This window comes from Amphibalanus amphitrite, unplaced genomic scaffold (assembly GCF_019059575.1).
Source record: "Amphibalanus amphitrite isolate SeventyFive unplaced genomic scaffold, NRLGWU_Aamphi_draft 001341F_arrow, whole genome shotgun sequence".
Lineage (NCBI taxonomy): Eukaryota > Metazoa > Arthropoda > Thecostraca > Balanomorpha > Balanidae > Amphibalanus > Amphibalanus amphitrite.
In genome coordinates, this window is record NW_024882834.1 from 5,058 (window position 1) to 32,815 (window position 27,758).

At 48.6% G+C, this 27,758-nt stretch overlaps 1 protein-coding gene across 1 annotated transcript; it reads left to right on the forward strand.

The window, feature by feature from the left end:
* The first annotated feature begins 2,883 nt into the window (after nucleotides 1–2,883).
* LOC122372297 (sodium- and chloride-dependent glycine transporter 1-like) lies at nucleotides 2,884–27,368 on the forward strand. Its single transcript, XM_043349347.1, has 15 exons — nucleotides 2,884–3,021; nucleotides 5,796–5,997; nucleotides 6,853–6,984; nucleotides 7,330–7,473; nucleotides 8,662–8,818; nucleotides 9,129–9,261; nucleotides 10,005–10,139; nucleotides 10,317–10,420; nucleotides 10,665–10,789; nucleotides 18,489–18,672; nucleotides 24,809–24,890; nucleotides 25,495–25,680; nucleotides 26,066–26,239; nucleotides 26,717–26,834; nucleotides 27,037–27,368. Exons 1-15 carry the CDS (start codon nucleotides 2,962–2,964, stop codon nucleotides 27,051–27,053), a joined length of 1,953 nt encoding a protein of 650 aa, XP_043205282.1. The 5' UTR covers nucleotides 2,884–2,961; the 3' UTR covers nucleotides 27,054–27,368.
* The last annotated feature ends 390 nt before the right edge of the window (nucleotides 27,369–27,758 follow it).

Genomic DNA, 27,758 nt, shown 5'->3' on the forward strand with positions numbered 1-27,758 from the left:
TCTAGAACGTCCAAAAAATCATTTTTCAAAAATGTTGTGTGTTGTGACGTCATAAAATTTCAAATAATTCCCACATTTTGAACCGATTCTTCTTAAAATTGGCATATATGTGCACACAGACCACTTCTCTGACATATATTCCGGTTTTTTCGATACACTCAAAATTTTAGATTTAATAATTATTTTCCCAAAAAAGTCAGTTTTTTTAGAAAAAAAAAGTTGGGCCAAAATTCAAAATTTTCAAAAAACCGAGATTGCCATTTGATAGGCAAAGTAAAATCACGTGTAACCTTTTTGTTACGTCTTGATTCCTTTAAAAATGAAGATGTTAGCGGCGTTTGAAATTTTGCCGTTTTTTAGGCGAAAATGGCGACGAACATGACGTCTCTAAAACGTCATTTTCTCCAAAAAAAAATCCGACGGATTTCGCTCAAATTTTCACACAACGTCTTAAATTGATGTATGATAAGGTACTGAAAGTTTGACGTCGCTGGCGAAACGCGTTTAGAAGTTATTGTCGAAAAACGGGAGGGAGCAGATTCTGCCGCTCCCCCTCCCCCAGTGGGGCGCGGGTTAAAGTTCCCGAGGTGACAGATTTCACCTGGCATCCTCTCCGTCACTTCATGTCAGAGTATACATGGTGGGTAGCACCCGGTGGAAGAACAGCCCCCACACTGTGCTCAGTGAGCGGTTCACTCACATAAACGGTCGCGATACCGCGCGTCCGTGACCGAATGGCCGTATGGGAGCCCGTTAAATCATATGGCTAAGTGATTTTTGAGCAAAAGGGCTTTATCCTGCACAGCCTACTGGCACTGAGCCTTCCAAAGTTTATTTTGTATGCATTGAGATGGGCAACACAGCACATTTGGGTAGGCGCGTTTCGTCACATTGAGTTTATCAGTGCCTTTTGGTAAAAAGAAACAATGCAAACACGCACATACAAGAATACGACTTCATTTCTGTCTTTGGCTTTATTCTTTATATTATATCATATTTATTCTCTATGTTAAGTAGCTTATCAAGTATCATTGTGAAAATTGCACACACCGACCTATACATACCGACCAACCGACCGACCTAATGTATTGCTATCACTGAAACGGGAAAATAAAAACCACCCTAGCCCATTGCCTGCTGATATTTCATTAAAAAATGTTTTTTTTTTACCAGAGAAAACTGTTCTCTGAATTCTAAAACTTGCAGCTGCAATAGCGTTGTTAATTATCAAGTATTTTATTGATATATATCACGTATGTAATATTATTATAAGAATAAAAACGCTAAAATTGATTGGAACTTCGTTTTCCGCATTTCTGATTGTTGTTATCATGTAAACCATGTCGGTGTGTGGGTGTGGAAGTGGAAAACCACCTAAATCCTAATTGATAGTCATCCACTAGATCTGGTAAAATCGTAATTGAAATCGGACACTGTTTAGCTTATGCACGGCTGGAGTCCAAACTTCCGGGTGCCTTTTTAATTGCTCGTGAACAGCAGATGAATGACCACGTGGAGCTGATACCCATCGGCCGGCCTGCAACAAGGGCTGGACGTCTCAGTTTTGTTCCTATTCTCTCGCGAGTCACTACATAGTTAGTTTAGTAGCGAAGAGCTGAAGCCACTACTCACAGCGCCTCCCACTGCAGTTCCGTCAACGAAACGTCAAACAGTCCCTCTCTCAACGCTCTGACATCAGTGCTGTCGATTGCTGCGGCTCTCAGGACATACGTCACTCGGAGATAACGTTTCTCTGTAGCGTCTTCCCATTGTTCTCGTCCACCGCCTTGCCTGTACCGAGGCGGCCGACCATGCGGCACAGCATACCTTTCAGGGGTGCCGGCCGGCCGGCTGTCGTATCAGGCATCAGCCCGCACGGGCCAGCGCAGCATAACACGGCCCTGGTATTGGTGTCCGGTAACTCGTCAACGGCGACGGATAACTTTCGTGGGCCTTTTCCGAGGACAGCAAACTAACTCTGCTCGAATGATGTGGAAATAACTAACATCACGCACAATTAAATTAAAATAAGTGATTAAAAATCACGACTTTATACAATATCTTGGCATTAGTTGTTTAGGAATAGCTAGCAGTCGCATACTTCTTCATTTATTTCATTTATGTATTCAATCGAAGAGATCGCCAACAAGGCCTTAAGCCCACTTACAAGGAAAGTCAAGCCGATACCCCAAAGAGGGACAATGTGGGATGAATTAGGGATTAGGATGTGTCTCGCGTTGAATGAGGTCAACAACCCCTTTCTTCAGCGCAGCTCATGGTCATAGCCACATATAATCTTTATTGAGCAGGTCCCCAGACCCTACAGCTAACGCTTGGAGGTCTGGAACTCCAGCTGCCGGCTGTAATTCTGATGAATGTTATTTGGACACGCCCCCAGCTCATCTAAACTGTCTGACCCTGGGTGCTACCGTCCGCTGAGCAAAAGCCGTGTATAGCAAAACTCGAGCATTGCCACCCATTCTGCCAAACTGGACTTTCGGGGAATACACATTACACAGTCCTCTCCTTCCACTGCTGTTAATGCCAATGGCACCCCGTCACCGACTGGTAAAGATGGTAAACAAAATGGCACCGTTTCGTAAAAAACGCTGTTTGACGCCATAGGCCGTTTTTATCCGTAGCTCGTCAATGTCCAGTGTCGCACTGACGTTTTCCAGGCCGTGTCGGGTTGTGACAGGAGCTGGAATTTCTCCCAGCGCTGGGGCAGGGGTCCTCAGCGGCTGACAACGGTCACACAGCACGACGCGTCGGTCACCGTACATATGTCCGTCACCCACTGGCAGCCAGGCCCCCGGGCTCTGTGACGTCACACAAATGAACCCGGTGCGCACCCACTCCCATTGGAGGTCTGGATGGGTCGTCCATCAGTGTTTGTCACAGTAGCGCGGTGATCGCACACGCATTGGCCCGTTCTGCCGAGCTACCGCGCCCCACAGCACAATGGAGGTCGCTGCGACCGTGATAGCGACGGAGCGGAGCGCAGGTCAACGCGACCAGACGGTGAGATGTCCAGCAGCAGAGCGAAACAAAAACAATAGGTAGAGCGTGTGCCGTGTTGCACTTATAACTATAGGTGCAATAAATCGAATTGCATGTAAAAACTCCTCAAAAATAATTAGAAGACTATGCAAAGGTTGTTGCTTTTTTATTCTTGTTGATTACATCGTGAATCAATTATTGATTGAAAATTATGATCTTTTATTTTAGCTTTTTAACTGCATTTCACCTTCTACGAAAATGTATTTTTTGATAGGTATTCTGAAACATAAGTGTCTAACCGAATCATATCTACCGAATTCAACCGAACTAAGCATCTAATCGGAAGTTCAAACTATATTCAGGCGCTATATGTTTTTCACGGCAGCTGATAGGTTGATGGAAAGCGTTCTATAGCATGCCTGATGCCAGACATTGCTATGTTATGGAAATTCACATCCGATAACAATAATGAGCGCGTGCTGCGTTTGATTCAGCATTTGTAATGTTGTAAAATTTATGAGCACAACAGCATCAAACCAAGCTTTCAGTACCACATTTCAATACATTTCAAACCATCTAAAAGCTCTCCAAAATCACGCCATTCTATGCGGCTAATCACAGATTCCTAGAGCATTCGTTCTCAATTTTGAAACCAAAGATATGCATGACAAATTTATTAAGAAAACGTACTCCTACATGTTACGTTTGAGACCAAGTCCAATCTCTAGGCACTACCATCAGTGACACTGGCCAGCACGTCTCGATCATCGGCAGCACTCCGCATAGAGCCAGCGGCGTATTTAGAAAATCGCGAAGGGGGGGCCAAGGGTTTGGAGGGCGCCACCTCACCCAAGGAGGGCGCCATACGGTCGCGAGATAAAAAATCGTTCAGTGGGGGTTGGGGGGTTGGGAGGCGTTTTTTACCATGCCACCAGTTTTTTTTTTTGCGTAACCTCGTATAGGTCGTGCTGCATTGATTTTGCATCGTGTGTATTCTTTATACTCCAGGTCACAAAAGGTCAAGTGTTCTTGAAATGCTGCGCCGAAGGCGCGCGAAATTTTTGAAAACAACCTTTTCCTCCGCTTTTTAGGCACGCCTTTTATACGATCACTGTTCAAAGCTCCTCTCGCTCTTTTACCAAATTTGAAGGTGTAAAAAATACCTAAGGTTTGGTCGGGCCGCTGCCACACAAACTGTACAGAAAGCTTGGCTCATGGGTGTCGATGTATAAAAGTTTATTGGCGGTGGCATATCTACGCACCAGATCACCGTATCGGATTGATACCGGAGCGCGAGATGCGTAAACATCATCCAAATTACCTCAGACCAGCCTTCATAGCCTTCTCACAGATGCATACAGTGTACCCACATAACCAGTTTCAATCACCGAAACTTCAGATGCCTGCTGTTGCGCCCGAACCTGTTGACAATACTTAATCGTAATCCATATAGATGCCATGATGCACGTAAAGTAGGATCAATCCGTTAAGACCAAAGACGTGTTTTATGCATCGTAGAGCGTAGATAGTTTTGGTAGGTATAGATACTTCATTCATTGTGCTGAATGCACGTTCATTTGTGGCAGTTTTCACAGGCAAGACATCAACTATGTGCAATAGAACGACTAAGTTGAAAAACATGCCAAAGGAGTAAATAAATGATAGGAGGGCAGCGATCAACGGATGTTGCCAATAGGTAGAAGGGCTGCGATCCACAGGAGGGCACTAATAGGTAGAAGAGCCCCGATCAACATCCCGAGTTTCGACAGTAGGGCACCGATAGGTAGGAAGTTGGCGAGCAGCAGGAGGGCGCCAATGGATAGAAGGGCAGCGATCAACAGGAGGGCACCAATAGGTAGGAGGGCGCCGATCAACAATCAACAGGAGGGCGCCACCAGGTAAGAGGGTGGCGAGGAACAGGAGAGCACCAATAGGAGGGTGGCGATCAACAAGAGGTCGCCAATAGGTGGGAGGGCGGTCATCAACTGGAAGTCGCCAATGAGCGGAAGGGTGACGATTAAAATGGGGGTGGCAATGGTGAGGAGGGCGCCTTTGCTCAAGAGGATGACACGAACAGGAGGGCGTCTGTGCGGAGGGCGCTGGTCAACAGGAAGGTGCCAGTGGATAGGAGGGCGGTGATCAACAGGAGGGTGCCAGTGGTTAGGAGGGCGGCGATCTACACGAGGGCGCCAATAGGAGAAGGGCCCCGATTAACATTCAACAGGAAGGACTAGGGAACCAATAGGTAGGAGGGCGGCACTGAACAAGAGGGTGCCAAAAGGGAGAAAGGCGGCCTTCAAAATTTCACATGAAGGCTCAATAGGTAGGAGAGCGCCAATAATTATGAGGACGCCGATCAGCAGAAGGGCGGCAATGTGTAGCAGGGTGGCGACCTACAGGAGGGCGCCTTCGGGTGAGAGGGCGCTTATTTACAGGACAGCGGCTTACATAGGCGACCACCGTTACGCTTAGAGAGCTACAGCCTACAAATGTGGTTGGAGGGCGCCCGAGGGAGCCTTCCAACCGTATTTGGAGGGCGTATTTGGAATGGGCGTCCTCCGAGGGCGCCCTCCATCCGTATTTTCCCTGTAAACACATTCGCGATTGGAGGGCGCCCTCCAGTCGCGATTGTTTTTCGATTCGATTATATCACAATTGCATTTGCGATTGGAGGGCGCCTTCGGCGCCCAAGGGAGGGGGGCATGGCCCAGTGGCCCCCCCCCCCTACCTACGCCCCTGCATAGAGCACCCGTCCCTGCTGAAAGTCCCTGTCCGTTCCACCGTATATACCACAGGAACTGCCGAGCGCCGACCCCTCGGCCATCCGACGGCACCCGGACACCGAGGAGGCGCCTCCTCGGGATGAGGAACAGGCCGACTCCAGCCGGCGCGGCACCTGGGGCTCCCAGCTGGAGTTCCTGCTGTCCTGTCTGTCGTACGCGGTCGGTTTGGGAAACATCTGGCGGTTCCCCTACCTCTGCTACCAGAACGGAGGCGGTGAGAGCACTACTGCATGGTGAACTGTGTACATACATACACATCTTACTGAAATGAAAGCAGCCGAGAGCATCTTCGGACCAGCACATAAACACCGCGCAGTGTATTGTGTTTCTGTTGCTAGCTTACTTTTGTATTAAATCTATCAGCCCTGCATATAGGATTGCGATAGTAGGATTAAAAGAAAAAATTGTGAGACAGCAAGTCAAGGCGTATTTGTGCTCCTCGTAACTCGTAAGTCAGTGCCCGCTTGATCTTAATAGTTTGACGTGTTAGCATTTAATTTCATTGATTTTTCGTATGTATCTAGGCAACGATACTTCAGGGTCAGGTGGAATTCAAGTCGACAATAAACAGCTACAGACTCAGGTTACGTCCCTTCGGTTTTGAACCCTAATTCATTCCGGGGTGTTGTGTATGTCTGTCTCATGGCGCGAGGCGGAAGTCCGTCTGAGGCACAAAGGGCGCTGAGTTGTGGCCTGCTGACCGGTTCTCTCGAATTACATCGCGTCTCTCGTGTCAGTCCCAGACCCTCGAGGGGCAGCGCAGCGAAACGGGCGACTGTGAGAGGGGTCCGATATTATTAAAGTTACTGAAGGCTCCAAGACTACCTCAGGTATAAGATTTACGTCTCAGAACAAGTATAGTGTCATTGGTCAATGTGCATATGATATGTTACAAGTGTGAAAATCAAATGAAAACAGGATAAAGGAAACCGTTGGACCCATGACTGCTCAGTTTTTATAAACCTTTGGTACCCACTAGATTCTATACAGCGCCACTTCCGAGCGCTCCGAGCGTAATAATTCGCTGTGATACCTATTACCTACCATTTGACGCTCCGCGTTGTCACAGGTGCGTTCCTGATACCGTATGTGATAATGCTGTTCTGCACGGGCGTGCCGCTGTTCTTTTTCGAGCTGACGCTGGGTCAGTTCACCAGCCGCGGCCCTATAGCCGTCTGGAGTGTGTGCCCGCTTTTTCAAGGTGAGGTAATCTTATCCCTTTTCATCACATGCATAATGTGAAGGAAATACACCTTAGAGTTTTGTTGTACCTACATCAAACATAATATGCATTATTTCAAAAATAAAACACTGAAACTGTGTTCTTATGCCTATCACATATAAGCTATTGGAGGAGCAGCAGCCCTCTTGCAATTGTACGTAAGCGGCCCATTGAAAGAAAGAATGAATAAAATAATATATTGCATCATAGACTTGGGTTATACCTCTGTGTACAATATAATAAACATAGAGCATAAAAAAGAGAGACAATGATGAGTCGCTTGGTATTGCTTTCGACATAACTTATCTCTGCTTTTGTCGGCAGGCATTGGCTACGCAATGTTTTTCATTTCATTGTTCATCGGTATCTACTACAATTTGATCTTGGCGTGGACCATCTTCTACCTCTACTCCAGTTTCACAGACAGTCTGCAATGGACGAGCTGCGACAACTGGTGGAACACAGAAGGTCAGCTATTCAGCTATCGAATAATACAGAAGGGCTACAATGCTATGGCCAACATTGATACCGAGCAAACATTTAAAAACGCGTGAATAGTTTAATTACACACGTCACTCGAATTTGAATCAATGGAGACGGAAAAGTATACTGAACCTCGGTCTTCCGGCTAGCAATATTTTTCAACTTATTTATTTCTGTTTATGCTCGTAAGGTCTCAGATTTTAGTTGATGTCAGCGAGCTGTGTCTGCACAGCGATATGACCCTGCTAAGCTGCAGCCTGGGGCTGTCATTAGGCTCGGTACGAGACTGGGCTGCAGCTTGTTTGGCCCGGAGGTATGCAGCCCTGGCTGTAGGTAGCTCATGCCTCTCACCGTATGTAGTTACACGCAGGGGCGGATCCAGAAAATCTCCAAGGGAGGGGCCATTAGAAACCAGGAGGCCCCCCCCCCTATAATCCCACCTGTTGGAGGCCCCATCTTCCCACTTGTTGCCCCCCCCCCAAAAAAAAACTGCGTCTATTGAGCTTATCTAGCTGTTCAGGCAACATCTCAACATCTGTGCAGGCTTGGAGGCCCTCTGTGCAGGTTAGGAGGCCCTGTAAAAGTGGTCATCTCTGTGAGTATAAGAGACCTCCAAGTTATGAAAAGCTTTACCAATCTTCTAACAAAGAAGTCTTCTCAGCTAGTCTTCTAAGAAATAACTAAGTGGGTAGGTAAAAAAAAAACTCATCGGATTTCGGCCACTTTATTTTCAGGAGGCCCCCTTTTCAGCTTTTTAACTTTTTAACTTTTTATTTTATTTTTGAAAAAAAAATCGGCCAAGGGGGGGGGGCCATGGCCCCCATGGCCCCCCCCCTTGTATCCGCGCCTGGTTACACGACTGATAATGCTAACGTTAGGCAGACGGGGTGGCCGCGGCGCAGCCAGAAGTTGACCCCACGCGGCCACTCAAGGGACAGTTATAGCAGACGCTGGCGCCAGGCCTGCCCCAGTGTTTATTCTCATCGGCGTGGGGCGCACGCTTCTATTCATGTGCCAACGGCGCACACTGAGACGCATGACGTCATCATAATAAATTTAACATGACAAACGTATTTGGCGTATACAAGAAATATTTTAGTTAGCTGGTAGTTGGCTGCTAAAACGTTCAAACCGTTTTCACCGATCATCGCTCAGGAAGCTGATGTATTTCAGGCTGTCGGCGGTTTGACGATAAGAACTGTACGTCTGTCGGCGGCCTCCTGAACGCCACGGGTGACTGTGTGCTGTCCCATCACGTGGACGACGCCACGTGGCAGCTGCTGAACACGACCGCCAGCCAGCGGAGGATGCCCGCTGACGAGTTCTTCCAGTGAGATCGCAAGGCAGGGCCGGTTTGGATTCATTGCCGCCCGCTCTTTTACATACTGCTGGAGGGGACGGCCACTTGGCCCAGCCTTCCAGTCTAAAAATGGTCTAGGCCTTGGGATCGCTCAAACAATTTTGCATTTCCCTGTTCCGAGGCTTTTATAAATCCATCAACGGGCTCATTAGAGTTGGGTCGCAGCCATTTTTTTGCTAAATCACAGTTCACATGCTGAAATGCTGAACAAATACATATATATCGACAGTGGATTACAGTGCACTATATGTAATAATTGCTGCCCCTTTTCCTTTCCCAGTAATTTTATGCTGGGCATCACGGATGGCATCCATGATATTGGGAGCGTCCAGTGGCCGCTGGTCGCGTGCCTTCTGGTCGCCTGGACGCTCGTCTTCCTGGCGCTCCTGAAGGGCGTGAAGAGCTTTGGAAAAGTGAGCACTCCGTTCTCTAAACTCTGATGAACATCGTAACTATATATTTTAGTTCGACCACTTTGAACCCCATGTTTTGTCAGTTGGTCATTTTGCAACGTCTGTTTTTACAGGGACTTGTAAAAAAGGATAGTTGCTTTTCACCCAATTAATTCCATCCTTTATCTCAGGTTATAGACGCAACGTTTTTTTTTTTGTAGATGTGTATATGCTTATATATAGGCACAGATAACAGTAGTACTGGATTGGAAACAGGATTCCGGTGGCTGCAGTAAGAGGCCGAAAACAGAACCGAATATTTCGTGCCCAGACTTCGATATCTCCTCTCACAGGCAACAAAAAAAAAAAAAATATTGGTTTATATGAATGAAACTTATAAAGAAGCAATCTAGCGGTGCTGGTGTCAATTGCTGCATTTTTGCATAATGGCAACTTATTTTACTAAACGTTGCTGGTTACACTTTCCTCACCGTGGTGAGGGAACGTATGCCACTGATTTGATTATAATGATTTCCCACTCTCATCCACAAAAAGTACTGGTACATAGGAGTTTGATCTCTTTATTTACATGCTAATCGACACCAGTCCTGTCACAACGAACCATCCAAACGTCACAATTCAAACCAACGTCACAAAACACCTCTGTTACACCTCTGTAATACTGTTATCTGTGAATAGGCATACACACCTACCATATATGGTACGCATGTGACTTGCCATACACTCGACATGACACTTTTCAGGCTGTGTACTTTACTGCCACGTTTCCGTACCTGATTCTGCTGTGTCTGCTGGTTCGTGCCGCCACTTTGCCGGGATACATGGCAGGGATCTCATTTTATGTCACACCGCGCTGGGAGAAATTGGCGCACGCCAAGGTGAGAAGAAATGCGTAGTACTTATGACTGTTAATATGTTGACTTACTCTTTACTTATTCAGCCTAAACAAACGGACAGGTTGACTTATGGAATGCTCAATTAAATGCAACTTTTGTTGTCAGTTTGAAGCATTTTTCGCACCTGCATCCTAATTTGTTCTTGTTCCTGAATCACAGGTTTGGGCGGACGCGGCGATACAAATTTTCTTTTCGCTCTCACCGTGTTGGGGTGGTCTGATTACACTGGCGTCGTACAACAAATTCCACAACAACCACTTCAAGTAAGGAAACGCCGACACTAATTAAATGTTCGATATCTTTAACAAACCATGTTTTTTAGAAGAAATGTGATCTTAATAAAAGCTAGATATAAATGTAGTTGCGTGCACGGAGTGATAACTGGTTGAAAGGATTATTTCATCATAATCTGTTTGATGTTCGCTATGCGAAAATAGCGCACCGAGATCATTTCCTTGAACCCAAATAAGTACCTTTGTATGTACAACCGTTTTCCTATACGTATAGGGACGCCATCATCATATCGTGCGGCAACTGCTTGACAAGCTTCTTCGCCGGGTTCGTGATCTTCGGCATCGTGGGCTTCATGGCACACGAGCTCGGTGTCGAGGTGGACGAGGTCGTGGCCCAAGGTGAGCGAACGAGTCCATTTCCACTTTCCACTCTTCAGCGGTCTAAACTCAAAAAGAAAGTGGAAACACATCGGCATATTTGTATGTGACCAAATGTTCCAAAGATCGGTGGATACAATACGTTTGCCTTGCATCATTTACCTAATTCATTTTTTTGTAATTACTAGAGGTACAGGTTTACGCGATAACTATATGTTTTGATATGTATGATTGACGGATGCATTAGTTTTGGGTGTAGAAACTTGCGTTTAATGGTATTATTTGTGTATAACTGGGTAACTGCTTTTAATTGAACTGTAAAGTATGATGGTAATGCATGCGAGTCGTTCGAGCCCTTTGTAAGTTAGGATGTTACTCAATTCAACCCTACCGTACCCTACCCTACCCTACCCTACCCTACCCTACCCTACCCTACACTACCCTACCCTACCCTACCCTACCCTACCCCTACCATACCCTACCCTACTCTACCCTACCCTACCCCTACCCTACCCTACCCTACCCTACAATCCCCTACCCTACCCTACAATCCCCTACCCTACCCTACCCTACCCTACAATCCCCTACCCTACCCTACCCTACCCTACCCTACCCTACCCTACCCTACCCTACCCCTACACTACCCTACCCTACCCTACCCTACCCTACTCTACCCTACCTTACCCTACCATACCCTACCCTACCCTATACTTACACTACCCTACCCTACCCTTACACTACCCTTCCCTACCCTACCCTACCCTACCCTACCCTACCCTACCCTACCCTACCCTACCCTACCCTACCCCTACACTACCCTACCCTACCCTACCCCTACCCTACCCTACCCTACCCTACCCTTACACTACCCTACTCTACCCTACCCTACCCTACCCTACCCTACCCTACCTACTAACCCACCCTACTCTACCCTACCCTACCCTACCCTACCCTACCCTACCCTACTACCCTACCCTACCCTACCCTACCCTACCATACCCTACCCTACTACCCTAACCTACCATACTATACCGTACCCTAGTCCCTACCCTACCCTACCCTACCCTACTACCCTACCCTACCCTACCCTATCCTACCCTACCCTACCCTATCCTACCCTACCCTACCCTATCCTACCCTACCCTACCCTAACCTACCCTACCCTACCCTACCCCTACCCCTACCCTACGGCCTACACTACCCTACCCTACCCTACACTACACTACCACCGACAGTCCAAGTTTCAGCTAAATAGGCCCAGAAACGGGTGAGATATTGCAAAAACAAATTGATAGTATTTACTGGCGAATCCCCTTGGCGAGCGGTGCCTTGTGTCGGGCTTCGTTGTCAAAGGTCAATGACCTCCCGGCTCTGACTCTTTTCACTCAGTTTTGCAAGCGAACAACTGAGCCTAAAGCACGTGCCTTCTGCTCGGCGCCGGTCGCGGCCCCATCACGTCACACCGCTGAACCCACACCCTCGAAAATTTAATACTACAAATGAGTGCACGCGACCGACTTGGCGTGAAAATTTCACCCCCGTAGCCCTTACCGTTCCCGAGCAATAGCCTGTTGCCGATGCTAGTGTAAACCCTATGGCACACCACGTCAGCACGCGCCACGGACGCACCCCCGGCCGCATCTTGCCCAAAATTTAATACGACATGTTGAATGACGCGACCCACGATTGGCAAAAATTTCACCCTCCTGCGTCAATCGACGGCGCCGTAATAAGCCATTTTGGGAGTAACCCCGACGGCGGCGGACTTTTTAGGATTTATAATAGTAGACTAGAGGTACAGGTTCACGCGATAACTGTATGTTTTGATATGTATGATTAACGGATGCATTAGTTTGGGTGAAGAAAGTTGCATTTTTATTGGTATTATTTGTGTAGAACTTGGTAACTGCTTTTAATTGGACTGTAAAGTATGATGGTGATGCATGCGATTTGTTCGAGCCCTTTGTTTAGGAGGTTACTCAATGCAACCCTACCCTACCCTACCCTACCCCTACACTACCCTACCCTACTCTACCCTACCCTACCCTACCCTACCCTACTCCTACACTACCCTACCCTACCCTACCCTACCCTACCCTACTCCTACACTACCCTACCCTACCCTACCCTACCCTACCCTACTCCTACACTAACCTACCCTACCCCTACCCCTACCCTACCCTACCCTACCCTTACACTACCCAACCCTACCCTACCCTACCCTACCCTACTCTACCCTACCCTACCCCTACACTACCCTACCCTACCCTACCCCTATCCTACCCTACCCTACCCCTACCATACCTAGCCCTACCCTACCCTACCCCTACACTACCCTACCCTACCCCTACACTACCCTACCCTACCCTACCACACTACCCTACCCTATCCTACCCCTACCCTACCCTACCCTACCCTACCCTACCCTACCCTACCCTACACTACCATACCCTACCCTACCTTACCCTACCCTAACCCTACCCCTACACTGCCCTTCCCTACCCTACCCCTACCCTACCCTATCCCACCCTACCCTACCCTACCCTACCCCTTCACTACCCTACCCTACCCTACCCTACCCTACCCCTACCCTACCCTACCCCTACACTACCCTACCCTATCCTACCCCTACCCCTACCCTACCCTACCCTACCTCACCCTACCCTACCCTACCCTACCCTACCCTACCCTACCCTACACTTCCACCGACAGTCCAAGTTTCAGCTAAATCGGCCCAGAAACGGCCGAGATATTGCAAACACGAATTAATTGTATTTACTGGCGAATCCCCTTGGCGAGCGGTGCCTTGTGTCGGCCTTTGTTGTCAAAGGTCAATGACCTGCCGGCTGTGATTGTTTCCACTCAGTTTTTTTAAGCGAACAACTGAGCCTAAAGCACGTGCCCTCTGCTCGGCGCCGGTCGCGATTCTAATGCTAACCCCATGGCGCACATGAGCACGCGCCACGGGCGCACCCCCGGCCACATCGTGCCCAAAATTTAATACGACCTGTTGAATTACGTGACCCACGAGTGGTAAAAATTTCACCCTCCTGCGTCAATCGACGGCGCCGCAATAGGCGTTTTTGGGAGTAACGCCGGCTGCGTAACCCCGACGGCGGCGTGGGCGGCGTGGGCGGACTTTTTAAGATTTATAATAGTAGACTAGAGGTACAGGTTTACGCGATAACTGTATGTTTTGATATGTATGATTAACGGATGCATTAGTTTGGGTGTAGAAACTTGCATTTTTATTGGTATGATTTTTGTAGAAGTGGGTAACTGCTTTTAATTGAACTGTAAAGTATGATGGTGATGCATGCGAGTTCTTCGAGCCCTTTGTAAGTTAAGATGTTACTGAACGCAACCCTACCCTACCCTACCCTACCCTACCCTACCCTACCCCTACACTACACTACCCTACCCTACCCTACCCTACCATACCCTACCCTACCCTACCCTACCATACCCTACCCTACCCTACCCTACCCCTACACTAAACTACTCTACCCTACCATACCCTACCATACCCTACCCTACCCTACCCTACCCTACCATACCCTACCCTACCCTACCCCTACACTACACTACCCTACCCTACCCTACCCTACCTTACCACTACCCTACCCTACCCTACCTACCCTACCCTACCCTACTCCTACCCTACCCTACCCTACCCTACCCCACCCTACCTTACCCTACCCTTACCCTACCCTACCCTACTCCTACCCTACCCTACCCTACCCTACCCTACCCTACCCTACCCTCCCTTTACACTACCCTACCCTACCCTACCCTACCCTTATACTACCCTACCCTACCCTACCCTACCCTACCCTACCCCTACCCTACCCTACCCTACTCCTACACTAACCTACCCTACCCTACCATACCCTACCCTACCCTTACACTACCCTACCCTACCCTACCCTACCCTACCCTACCCTACCCTACCCTACCCTACCCTACCCTACCCTACCCTACCCTACCCTACCCTACCCTACCCTACCCTACCATACCCCACCCTTACACTACCCTACCCTACCCTACCCTACCCTACCCTTACACTACCCTACCCTACCCTACCCTACCCTACCTAACTCTACCCTACCCTACCCTACCCTACCCTAACCTACCCTACAATCCCCTACAATCCCCTACCCTACCCTACCCTACCCTACAACCCCCTACCCAACCCTACCCTACAATCCCCTACCTAACCCTACCCTACCCTACCCTACCCTACCCTACCCTACCCTACCCTACACTACACTACCACCGACAGTCCAAGTTTCAGCTAAATCGGCCCAGAAACGGCTGAGATATTGCAAAAACAAATTAATTGTATTTACTGGCGAATCCCCTTGGCGAGCGGTGCCTTGTGTCGGCCTTCGTTGGCTCTGATGCTTTTCACTCAGTTTTCTAAGCGAACAACTGAGCCTAAAGCACGTGCCCTCTGCTCGGCGCCGGTCGCGGCCCCATCACGTGCACACCGCCGAACCCACACCGTCGAAAATTTAATACGACAAATGAGTGCACGCGCTCGACTTGGTGTGAAAATTTCACCCCTGTAGCCCTTACCGTTCCCGAGCAATGGCCTGTTTTTGTCGATTCTAATGCTAACCCTATGGCGCACATGAGCACGCGCCACGGGCGCACCTCCGGCCGCATCGTGCCCAAAATTTAATACGACCTGTTTTATTACGTGACCCACGAGTGGCAAAAATTTCACCCTCCTGCGTCCATCGACAGCGCCGCAATAAGCGTTTTTGGGAGTAACCCCGACGGCGGCGGCGTGGGCGGCGGCGGACTTTTTAAGATTTATAATAGTAGACTAGAGGTACAGGTTTACGCGATAACTGTATGTTTTGATATGTATGATTAATGGATGCATTAGTTTGGGTGTAAAAACTTGCATTTTTATTGGTATTATTTGTGAAGAACTGGGTAACTGCTTTTAATTGAACTGTAGAGTATGATGGTGATGCATGCGAGTTGTTCGAGCCCTTTGTAAGTTAGGATGTTACTCAATTCAACCCTACCCTACCCTACCCTACCCTACCCCTACCCTACCCCTACCCTACCCCTACCCTACCCTACCCTACCCTACCCTACCCTACCATACCCTACCCTTACACTACCCCACCCTACCCTTACACTACCCTACCCTACCCTACCTTACCCTACCCCTACCCCTACCCTACCCTACCCTACCCTACCCTACCCTTACACTACCCTACCCCTACCCCTACCCTACCCCTACCCTACTCTACCCTACCCTACTCCTACACTACCCTCCCTACCCTGCCCTACCCTACCCTACCCTACCCTACAATCCCCTACCCTACCCTACCCTACCCTACCCTACCCTACCCTACCCTACAATCCCCTACCCTACCCTACCCTACCCTACCCTACCCTACAATCCCCTACCCTACACTACCATACCCTACCGTACCGTACCCTACCCTACCCTACCCTACCCTACCCTACCCTACCCTACCCTACCCTACCCTACCCTACCCTACCTTACCCTACCCTACCCTACCCTACACTACACTACCCTACACTACCACCGACAGTCCAAGTTTCGGTTAAATCGGCCGAGAAACGGCTGAGATATTGCAAAAACAAATTAATTGTATTTACTGGCGAATCCTCTTGGCGAGCGGTGCCTTGTGTCGGCCTTCGTTGTCAAAGGTCAATGACCTGCCGGCTCTGTTGCTTTCCACTCAGTTTTTTTTAAAGGAAGACTGCCACCTTCAAAAAGTTTTCTCAGATCGGCCTATGATTTATTCCCTGGACAAAACAAAATTTTAGAATTCACCTGACAAAGTATCATCACGTGAATCGCGAAAAAATTATCGATTATCATACAATTATCAATCGGTTAATGTCTAGCGACAATGTTTACACATCACTAGACTTCAAGGTCATAAGATTATTACATTTTATTTGAAAAAGTAAAGTATTTTATGATTTACTAATATATGATTTCATAAGAAATTGGCCATGTTTAATTTATTTTGCATTTAACTTCGTAAAACATTTAAAAATCATGGCTTTATTTGGAATGGGTCTGGCCCATGTTAAACCCCATTTCCCACACTTTTTTGAAAAAATGAACTACTGAATATATAAGTTTAACTTTTATTTTGACACTCCAAAATTCTTCTCTGATCTCGAAACAATCAAAGTTTTGACATATATTTGCCAAAAGATAAGAAAATTCATGTTTCAAAGTTATCGATAAACAGTAGAGATGTCGGTTTTCTTGGACTAAAAAAATGGCATCAAACTGAACTTTGGTCTCCGATTTCTCGCAAACGGGTTCGAATTTCGGAAAACCGACTTCAGTCTGGGACATAGGTGGCTCAGCTCTAGTGAAAACCGTTTTGTGAAAAAAAGGTGGCAGTCTACCTTTAAGCGAACAACTGAACCTAAAGCACGTGCCTTCTGCTCGGCGCCGGTCGCGGCCCCACCACGTGCACACCGCTGAACCCACCCCCTCGAAAATTTAATACGACAAATGAGTGCACGCGTCCGACTTGCAGCGAAAATTTCACCCCCGTAGCCCTTACCGTTCCCGAGCAATAGTCTGTTGCCGATTCTAGTGTTAACCCTATGGCACACCACGTGAGCACGCGCCACGGGCGCACCCCCGGCCGAATCGTGCCCAAAATTTAATACGACCTGATGAATTACGTGACCCACGAGTGGTAAAAATTTCATCATCCTGCGTCAATCGACGGCGCCGCAATAGCCGTTTTTGGGCGTCACGCCGTCAGCGTAACCCCGACGGCGGCGGACTTTTTAAGATTTATAATAGTAGATGATATCCACTTCAATCCTGTTCCTATACTGATTTATTGGTTGCTTACAACATATCAACAGACATACGACAAACGCACTAGGCATTAGCCAATGCTTACAGGACTTGAGCGATGTCGGTCAGTTTTTTTACGTGCATGCAGGAAATTCGATGATCCGATTGGACTGTTTACAATTAGGCAAACGTGAATACCACAAGCGTCAGGCATGAACATCAGTTCAGAGAACATTGCGAATGCAGATGCTCTGTTTACGACAGAACAAGCCTGTGTTGGTGTTCTGGACCCGTGTCATGTGTGACGAGTTGCCTGCTTCTCTAATTGTGGTAGTTGTGGTGGCAGCCCAGCGGTGGCGCACTCCGCCCGTCGTTTGGGGCACCGTTCCTCAGACGTATAGCAAGAAACGTCAAGAGCACATTGCAGTTGAGCAAACTGTTTGGTCACGCCTAGCAGCCAGCCCCACATTACATTACTTCACATGAAATGTAAACTGTAGGCTTAGTTTATACATTGCACATAAACCGTCTACAAAACATCTCGAATGGGTCTTAATGTAATCTTGACTGAATTATTTGAGATACTATAAGTCCCTTTGAGATACTGTAAGATATGTAAGTCCCTTGGGTCAGTATCTGTAACAATGTAGTGAAAAAACGTGAACTATTTAGACTAAACTCTAAATCGCGATACTAGACAATAGACATGGAACTCGAATATCTGCCCATTCTTTGTAATAAGGATACATAAATCTCTGTGATGTTTAATCAGTACCAACATTTTCAACATAACACCATCACACTTTAGTATGAGGGAAAATCGCACAGCCTACGCGAAGACCGTGTCACGAGTAATCAGGACTGTCCACCGCCGCGAATACCGGTCTGCTCCCGCAGGGCCCGGCCTGGCGTTCATAGCCTACCCGGAGGCGGTGTCTCGGCTGCCCGTGTCCCCGCTCTGGTCGGTTCTCTTCTTCTCGATGCTGCTGACACTGGGACTGGGCACCCAGTTCACACTGCTCGAGACTGTGGTCAGCACCGTGATCGATCTCGCCCCGGACCAGCTCAGGAAACGGCACACGTGAGCACGGGCTGAAGGAAAGGGATGGTTGAATATGATAGTGGTTCTAGATGTTGGTAGGACGCATAAACTGAGGTTGCCTTTCTGACAGGTCTAGATAGACGGGTGTTTGCTGGAGTATCATGCTGAGAGAGTTGGACGTCGTGACGTCCAACTCTCGACGTCTATCTTAACGAGGTCGTTAAGATAGACTCTTGTCGCCTTTGAACGTTGAAGGTGCATTTGAAATCGTTGCACCAACGTTTATCTAAGGAATGGTGTGGGGCGAATGGAACCCATGAGCCAACGCCAGTTTTTCTTACTCTAAAATATATCCCTCGCCGGCCGAGGGGGGGGGGGCGGGTGCCGCCCCCCCCCCCATAGGGTTTTTTCGCGATAGCTCCGAACACGCTGGCGATAGAGAGCTGAAACTTGGCATACCTGACCTTTGATCCAAGCCGCATCTTTTGACACCAACCGCATTTTTGGGTCAGGTCAGGTCACTGACCTATGACGTCATAAGTGAACCTCTGCACGGTCTTCAGATGTCGCAACTTCGCAACACCCTCACTGCCAGAGGAGATGTCACAGGGAAATGAAACTTGCAGGATCTAGTATCCATTATGAGTCCCACAACTTGTATATCTCGGATTTTTCCTAAAGGTCATATGAGGTCAGGTCATTTTCGTGACCTCACCATTATAACCCAGCCAGCAATTTTGCTCCGGGCCCAAGCAGGCTCAAGTGCGGATTGCCCGATATTTTAAGTCGGGCTAAAGTCGGCTAGGGCTTGGGCTAAAGTCGGCGTATGACACAAAAACGCCGACTAAAGCCCATGCTCTGCCGGAGGTATGCCCGCTCTGCGAGCTCCGGACAGCCGTAGTTTAGCCCTAGTTGAGCGACGCTTGGCGCTAGCCCGATTTAAGCCCGAGCAGTGAATCCATTTATATAATGGATGTTACTCTGGGCCCGAGCGGGCTGAACTCATGCAAGCCCACTCTGTGTGCCCTGTCTATCCCGACATAAGCCATAGAAGTGAATGGGGTTTATACATTGCAAACTACTGTGGCTTTGCTCGGGTTCGGCTCGAGTGACGGCTCCTGTTTTCTCAAGTCTCGACTTGACTTTATCTTGCTTTTGCTTCACACTGGATCAAGTAGCAAGGAGCAGCCAATGCACTTTCAGCAGGTTGTGCGGTTACAATGCATATTCAAAATTGTTACGGTCACTCATATGCTCTGTTAACCGGTCATCGAGCATTGCGAAAGGAAAGTAGTGGTTGACTTTGATTGAATGTATATTTCAAACGACTACAGACACGTCAAATGAAACAAAAATACATGAAACAGTGGACTGCAAACTGCAGCAATAATATGGCATGAGTCATGAAAAAGCACCATCAAAACTGTAAAACAATCACAAGGCCCGCTAGCCTCCCTCCCCGTTCATAATAACTTAATAACCCTTTCATAATTCGGTTGGGTGTTACTTAGTTGAACACCCAACCGAAAGCATAAAGTAATTGTAATCGCTCATAAGACATAAAGCAATTAGCAAACAATCGTTTATAAAGAACTTCATTCTGGTGAATGGGAGCTTTGGAGGCGTTTAGCTCCTCGACACACACACATCTGCAGTAGATGGTCGGCCAGCTTTCGGCGCAGTTTCCATATATGTAGGTATACCTACTTAATTATAAGCAGGCAGTTTCCGCTAAACCACTTGGCGAGGGCGACTGCGGCGTCCACCCGGTCCTGGTTTGTATAACTATTCATTTTTTTTGGAACCATTTGCTCTAATGGTAAGTACCTGAAAAGAGATTAATTGGTTTAATTTACATTGCATGTTTGCTTGAAAAATAACTTATTGTTGCATTAATACTGTAAAAGCACTCGTGGGCGTAGGAACGTCATGAAAAGTGGGTAGACCACCCTGTCAAGGGGCCTCCTTTTCCAGGGGGCCTCCTATTTTCAGGGGCCTCCAACTTTTGCCTCATCCTGCTGGCTGCTTTCAAGTATGACCTCCAAATCTAGCTTCTGAGATCGGGCAGATGTACCCAGGGGCGTAACCGCTAAAGCGAACAGTGCGGAAAGTCCGCACCATTTTTAAAACTTCTTCCCACTCCGATTTTTTTTAGAATCTATTTGCCGCAAACGGCGCATGACCCCTGAAAACCCTTACACAAATGTCTTCCTCGTTTCCCAGGTGCCTCCATTAGCTTCATAGGCGCCGTCTTTGGCATATAAGCGCCCTATGTGCCTATAGTCGTCAGAGACATCCCTATATGTCCCACAGTCGCCCCGTTGTCGCATACAATGTTCGCTTATCATAGGCGTCTCTCTCTTATGGACACTTGAAGGCCATGCTCTTTTGCCATGCCGGCGCCCCTGTTTCTTATGAATGCACCCCCATGGCATTGATCAATTGCAATTTGCAGACCTCTATTGCATGTGGACGCCCATATATGTAGGCCTCAGAGGCGCCCCTCTTTCGCATTGAGGCGCCCCTATGGGCTTCATAGGCGCCCCTCTATTGCACGTAGGTGCCCTACTGTCTCAGAACCGCTCCCCTTTGGCATGCAGACGCCCATCTTTCGTACGGAGGAGCCGCTGTGGTTCTTAGAGACGGCATGGTGCTCCCAGACGCAGATGGGGCTCTCGGAGTCGACAGTGTGGGACCTTCAGTCGCTGATGGGTGCCCGCCAGATGTGGACCCTCGGAGACGCCGGTATGGGGCCCTCAGAGATGCCAGTATGTGGCCCTTAGAGACACCGGTGTGGAACCCTCAGATACTTCAGTGTGAAGCCCTTACAATTGCTGGTGTGGAGCTATGAATGCGCTGGCTTAAATCCCTCAGAGGCCGGTACATGGACATTAGAGCTCAGTGAGAGCTTGCATGGTGCCTTCAGTGGCCTTGTGGAGCCGTTAGACATCAACATGGTGCTCTCAGGAACCGGTGAGTCCTCAGAGTCACCGGTGTGGGGCCTTCAGAGCTCCAAGATACTGGTGTGGGGCCCTCAGAGGTGTCGGTGGGGGTCCTTCAGATGTACATATAGAGCCTTGAGATGCACAGGTGTGGTGGCCCACAGAGGCGCCGGTGTGGGGCCCCCAGAGCCACCGATATAGGGCCCTAAAAGACACTAGTATGACCCTCAAAGGCGCCGCTGTGTGGCGCTCATAACCACTGGTGTGGAGCCATCACAGGCGGGTGGAGCCGTTAGAGGCCGAAAAGGGCCCTTAGATGCCTACAAGGAGCCTTCAGAAGCCGGTGTCGCACCCTTATGGGGATAAGCGTGTCTACTTAGGAGCCCTTGAGGTGCTCTCATGAGCTCTGTAGGGCCCTACCGAGCCGAAATATGGCCACGGCCAGTTGCCGCCGCATGGCTCTTCGGACTATCATTCTCAGCGGCCTCATCTGCCTAGTTTGAATAGAAGGGCCTCTCAGACCATCAGTCTCATGGGCTTCCTCTGGCTAGTATAAATAGAAGGGCCTGTTAGACCATCAATCCTAGGGGCCTCTTCTGGTTAGTATAAATAGAAGAGCCTCTCAGACCATTAATCTCAGGGGGCCCCTGTGGACAGTATAAATAAAAGGGCCTATCAAGTATCAGACCATCAGTCCCGGGGGCCTCCCTAAAAAAGTGTAAATGTGGATAGAGGGCCCCCTCAGATTCATTACGAGTGGACCTCTCTGACTATCAGTCTCAGGGGCCTCTTGTGGCCAGTATGCATATAAGAGCCTCTCAGACCATCGGTCTCAGGGGCCTCTTCTGACTAGTGTGGATAGAGGGCCCTCCCAGACCACCGGTTTCAGGGGCCTCCAGTGGCCAGTTATATGAACAGAAGGGCCTCACAGCCATCAGCCTCGGGGGCCTCTTCTGACTGGTGTGAATATGAGGGCCTCTCATACTATCAGTCTCAGGGGCCGCCTCTGCCTAGTGTGAATATAAGGGCTTCCCAGGGCATCAGTCTCAGGGGACTCTTCTGACTGGTGCCGGATTGAGGGACCTCCCAGACCGAAAGTTTTGGGGGTCTCCTGTGGCCAGTATGAATAGAAGGGCCTCTCAGTCCATCAGTATCATGGGCCTCTTCTGGCTGGTGTGATTATAAGGGCCTCTCAGGGCATCAGTCTCAGGGGCCTCCTCTGACTACAGTGTAGATGGATAGGCCTCCCAGACCATCAGTCTCAGTGGCCTCTTCTGACTATTGAGGATAGATGGGCCTCCTCTGACTAGTGAGGGTAAGGGGCCTCGGCTAGACCGCCAGTGTCAGGGGCCTATTCTGACTAGTGTGGATGGAGGGGCCTCCCAGACCAGTGTGGATATTGGGGCCTCCTCAGATCCACTAGGGCCTCTTAGGCCATCAGTCTTAGGGGCTTCGACGGATAAGTATGAACAGAGGGCCTCCTTGGATCCATCACGGCCCCTTGGAGTCCGTGCGTGGGGATTCGTGGAACTTATTTTTATCGAGTTTGTTTATTCTGGAAGGTGACGACGTCCTCTCAAATCGAGACGAGGGGCCTCGAGTAAAAGTGGGTGGGCCAAAACACATGGTTGGCCCCCCCACCTCGAAAAGTGGGTGGGCACTTGCCCACCTGCCCCCCCCCCCCCTGTTCCTACGCCTTTAAGCACTTCTCATTGATCCGTATAAAATGTTCATTCGATTTTCAACGCGGACAGAGAATGAGGGTGCTCGGTGATAAGTAGATAAATATTTGTGTTTTGTATTTCATTTTCCTGGTTCAGAAGTGCTGGTATTTCACAAAGATATAAAGGCACGGAATGCGGCTTTTCTGAGCGAGGGTATAAGTCGCCAGGCTGAACAGCTATTCAGCTTCATGTTTGATGGTGTGAAACTCAGTCAAAATCATGACGTTTACATACGATCAAGCGCACCATTCAATACACTTACCTACCGTAAGACTCCATGCCAGTCCACTTGATAAGAGCAGTGAGCACTATCCCTTCTTCGCGCTGTCACACGCGCCCAAACATCAACCACCAAATGCCCCAACACCGGTGTGTCGTTTCGTCGCACAGCGCACAGACTGTCACAAACGCTGCACATGATTGGCGCAGAACTGCGCATGCGCGAACAGCCGAACAAGTATGGCTAAGCTCCGGCTTTACTCCAGTTAGCCGAAGGACACAGCCAGCTTGATCAGCCCGCGCTCCGCCCAAGTTAAGCCTGTTTTGGATGCGCGGGTAGATGTCGGGCTGAGCTACTGCTATCCGCACGTGGACATAGCTGCGGCATGCCCCAGCTCAGCCCTAGTAAAAAATACATTGGTTTTAGTCAAAGTGGGCAAACCCAAGCTAAGCCCAAGCTGCCCGACGTTTGCCACAGGTCAGCCCAAGCGAATTGCTGGCTGGGAAGTCAATGGGGAAAAATGAAAACTGCTATTCTGGCGCCGGGAACGATCTCCAACTATCTCAAGCACACAGAATCGTGATTTGATGCACTCCTTGCAAGATTAGATGCGTCACTTTTGCAATGTTGACCTTGCGTGACGTCATTTATGACGTCATCAAGGTCATATTAGTTTTTCGTCAATAACTCTTGATCAAATTGAGCTAGCGAGTCGGGAAAGCCACCAATGGACTCAGGAAGACCTGCCGAATCGAATGATATGCAACATGACCTCTTTCGACCAACTTCGTGACCTGGGGGTGCTGACCTGACCTTGACCTGAGGTCAACACCCCAAGTTGACCTGACCCGGACAAAAAGTATATCATTCGACGCGCCTGAGCGAGACGAACACGATGCTGCCAAAATCGGCGCTCTGCGGCCGTTTTTTGCGAAGTTATTTACCAAAAACTGAACCGTACCTTGGGGCACTTGACCTGACCTCAGAGGTCACAGGTTGACCTAGGACCTTAAAATCGGATACCAATCTCTGCGTCTCGTAACGGCGCATACGCTCGTTTTTTCCGCGACGCGCTAGCTCCACCAGGGGCGAAACGGCGAGGGGGGTCGTACCCGCCCCCCCCCCCCCTCGGCCGGCGTGTATGTAGAAAACCAATAGGTCCGGCGAGGGATATTTTTGCACGTCAAGATGAAAACCCGGCGGTAGCCTATAACTGTCCCTTTTATTATATCATTCGTAAAAAGTTTCATACTTCAGCTGTAGTGATATAATGGGTCTTTGATCTGCAGATGGGTACTGTTCGGATGTTCCGTGTTCATGTTCTGCTGCGGCCTTCCAATGTGCACCAGAGGCGGGCTATACATTCTTACGGTGAGTTTTGTTCCAGCCAGCTAGGATGACAATAGCCGTTTTCACGACGGGCTATCCGGCGAATGCACCCTGACCAAATCTGCACCTAATTTCTTTTACAGCAAATATCTTCATTTTATGAATTTATTTCAGTGTTTTTATCGATGATGCTCTCTGATAACATGACAAAGCAAGAATATAAGCAATTAGTGCAACCCTAGCTGATAGCTGCTAAGAGACACACTGAACCTGATTTGACCAAATCTGCACCTAATCTGTACCAGAATCAGATGTGTACCAAATGTATACCAGATAGCCGTCGTAAAAACGGCTAATGTAGGGCTGCTATTTTACGTATATCTGCAAATATGCTCACGCTGGCGGTAATTTTTTCAATGCAGATCACGCAATTACTTTACCCTGGATGGTAGGCAGATGTTGAAGAGCACGGTCTGAATTACATTGGTTAATTTCATGGCATATTGTGTAACTAACAGATGTACATGCAATTTTACTTCTAAATTTCACGCGATAACAATTCGTGATATTGTTTGTAGTCCATATCTTGTGCAACTTAAGACCTCTCACCGCGTGGCCTCTCCGTGCCTAATGCCTATTGTCCCAGCTGATGGACAACTACGCCGGCACGTTTTCTGCTCTGATCGTGGGCATGACGGAGGTGCTGGTGGTGGCGCACATCTACGGCGCGGACCGTCTGCTGGACAACATCCGCACCATGATCGGCCACTACCCGTTCCACTACAGCTGGTGGAAGTGGGCCTGGAAGGTCGTCTCGCCCACCATCGTCACAGTAAGCGCTCAGCTGCACACGCACAAAGGCAGATGCTTATTTCAGTTGCGTAGCTTCTTGACGGTTCGCGACTTCCAGAATAATTATTTCAACTTTATTCATTCAACTACTCAAGCGCTGATATCAATAGTTATCAATAACAAAAGTATCTGTCCCGTTTACAGCATCAAGAGCTCGTCTCGCCGTATACCTATCCCGCGAACATTATCACTCGGTAAGCGCCTTGATTGGTAGGCAACCCGCAATGCCCGTTTGTCGTGCGTTGGCTACTGCAGCGGAGATGGGAGCGGCGCAAAACGGTTTACCGTAGGATGCGCTGACAAGTGACATCAGTCAAGGATCGTGTCGATTGACTTATTCGTATGTGCCTCTTCTCTGGTTACAGGCGCTGTTATTGTTTTCGTGGATAGACCACAAGCCGATCCAGTACGGCGACTACGAGTTTCCGCTGTGGGCCACCGGCGTGGGCTGGCTCATCTCACTGACGTCAGTCGCCATGATTCCGCTGGTGGCCGTCATCAAACTGGCCAGGATGGACGCTCGACTCACCCTAAAACAGGTTCGGCTGCTCTACATTTCAAAAGCGTGACGCTTTTATATTGCTTTGATTATGAAAACACTGAGCGTGTGTCGCAGCAAACAAAATAGCCAATAGGAATAATCTAATCTGTCAAAAATCTGTCAAATTTGTAGGGATAGCGGTAAAAGCCTGCCTAAGAGAGCCATGTAGGTATTGCCGTGTGTACCAGCTACGCCAGTGCTTCCAGCCGTGTAGGTATCAAGTGACAGCGCTTGTATTATACACTCAGATAAGAAAGTCGACTAGCGTTTCGAGGACAGCTCGCACCTCATTTTTAAAACACCCAAGTTTTTATTGGTGTGTCCAATAAACATAATGAGCAACTGACCGGCCTGTATGTTTTTTATCATCGCTGAAAATCATCGGTACAGTGATTACCTATAATCAAAAAGTATTTTGTCAAAGTTAAAGGTATAGTCAAAAGGTATTTTGATATGCAATAAAACTCTTCCGCAGAGACTGCAGCGACTGACACGACCTGACGAGACGTGGGGACCTGCGCTGGACAAGCACCGCATAGAGGCCAAAATGTCCGTCAGACGGGCCTCAGAAATAGCTGGAGGCCGGTTAGAGGGTAAGTGCTGCTGGCATCTCCGCCAATGGGACTTGAATTGTTTCGACGATTTATTTATACGAAATGGCTTCCTTTATTATGATTGTGTCCGTCACAATTGTTATGTTAGCATAACCGCCAAAACCTTTACCTTCTCGTATGCTGATAATGATAATCATTTTGAGGAACTATGTATCTGTTGAAGCTGATTGGTACATTTCAGATGTGGAGCTGAACTAGTCGCCCTGAAGCGCTGATCGAAACTGTCAGACGCCGGTGCATCGCCGGGAGAGCACCCAGCACAGCCCTGATGCGCTGCCACCTGCCAATTGCCATTACTATCTGCTGAGATCTGGCTGTGCTCCGTAATGTTTTCCGAATTCATTTAGACGAAACTCGAGTGAAGTAGGTCGTAGGACTTTGCATGGTTGTCTCGTTTTACAGACAAATGCCGGACGTAGCTTGTGGGAAGTGCTATTATGCGTAGTCATTTGATGTTTGTTATGGCTGAGTCTGTTAAGCAAAATATAAAAACAAGATCACAACCCGGCCCGATATCCAATTGTTTTATTTTGCATTGTTTTTCAAATGAAGTTAGAAATCGATACGGCCCGCACGGAGGAACTCTTCTTGGCAGTGGCGGGGGAATGCACCTTCAACTAAGGGGGGCACCCGACTTTTGGTCCCATTATTTCCATGCAGTACGCCCGTAGGGCTAATGTTATAATGCAAAAATCAAAGGAGGCAGGGTGCCCCGGTGCCCCCCAACCCCCGTTCCGCCGCCTATGCTTCTAGTTCTACTCAGCTCCAAGGGCTTGCAGACATGATGCATTGCATAGACAAAGAGGCAAACCTTACCTTCCTAACTAGTAACTAGTAACCTTTAACCATTACAAAATTTTGAAGCCTGTAAGGCCTTTGGGGATCTGATCTGATTGAGCTCCT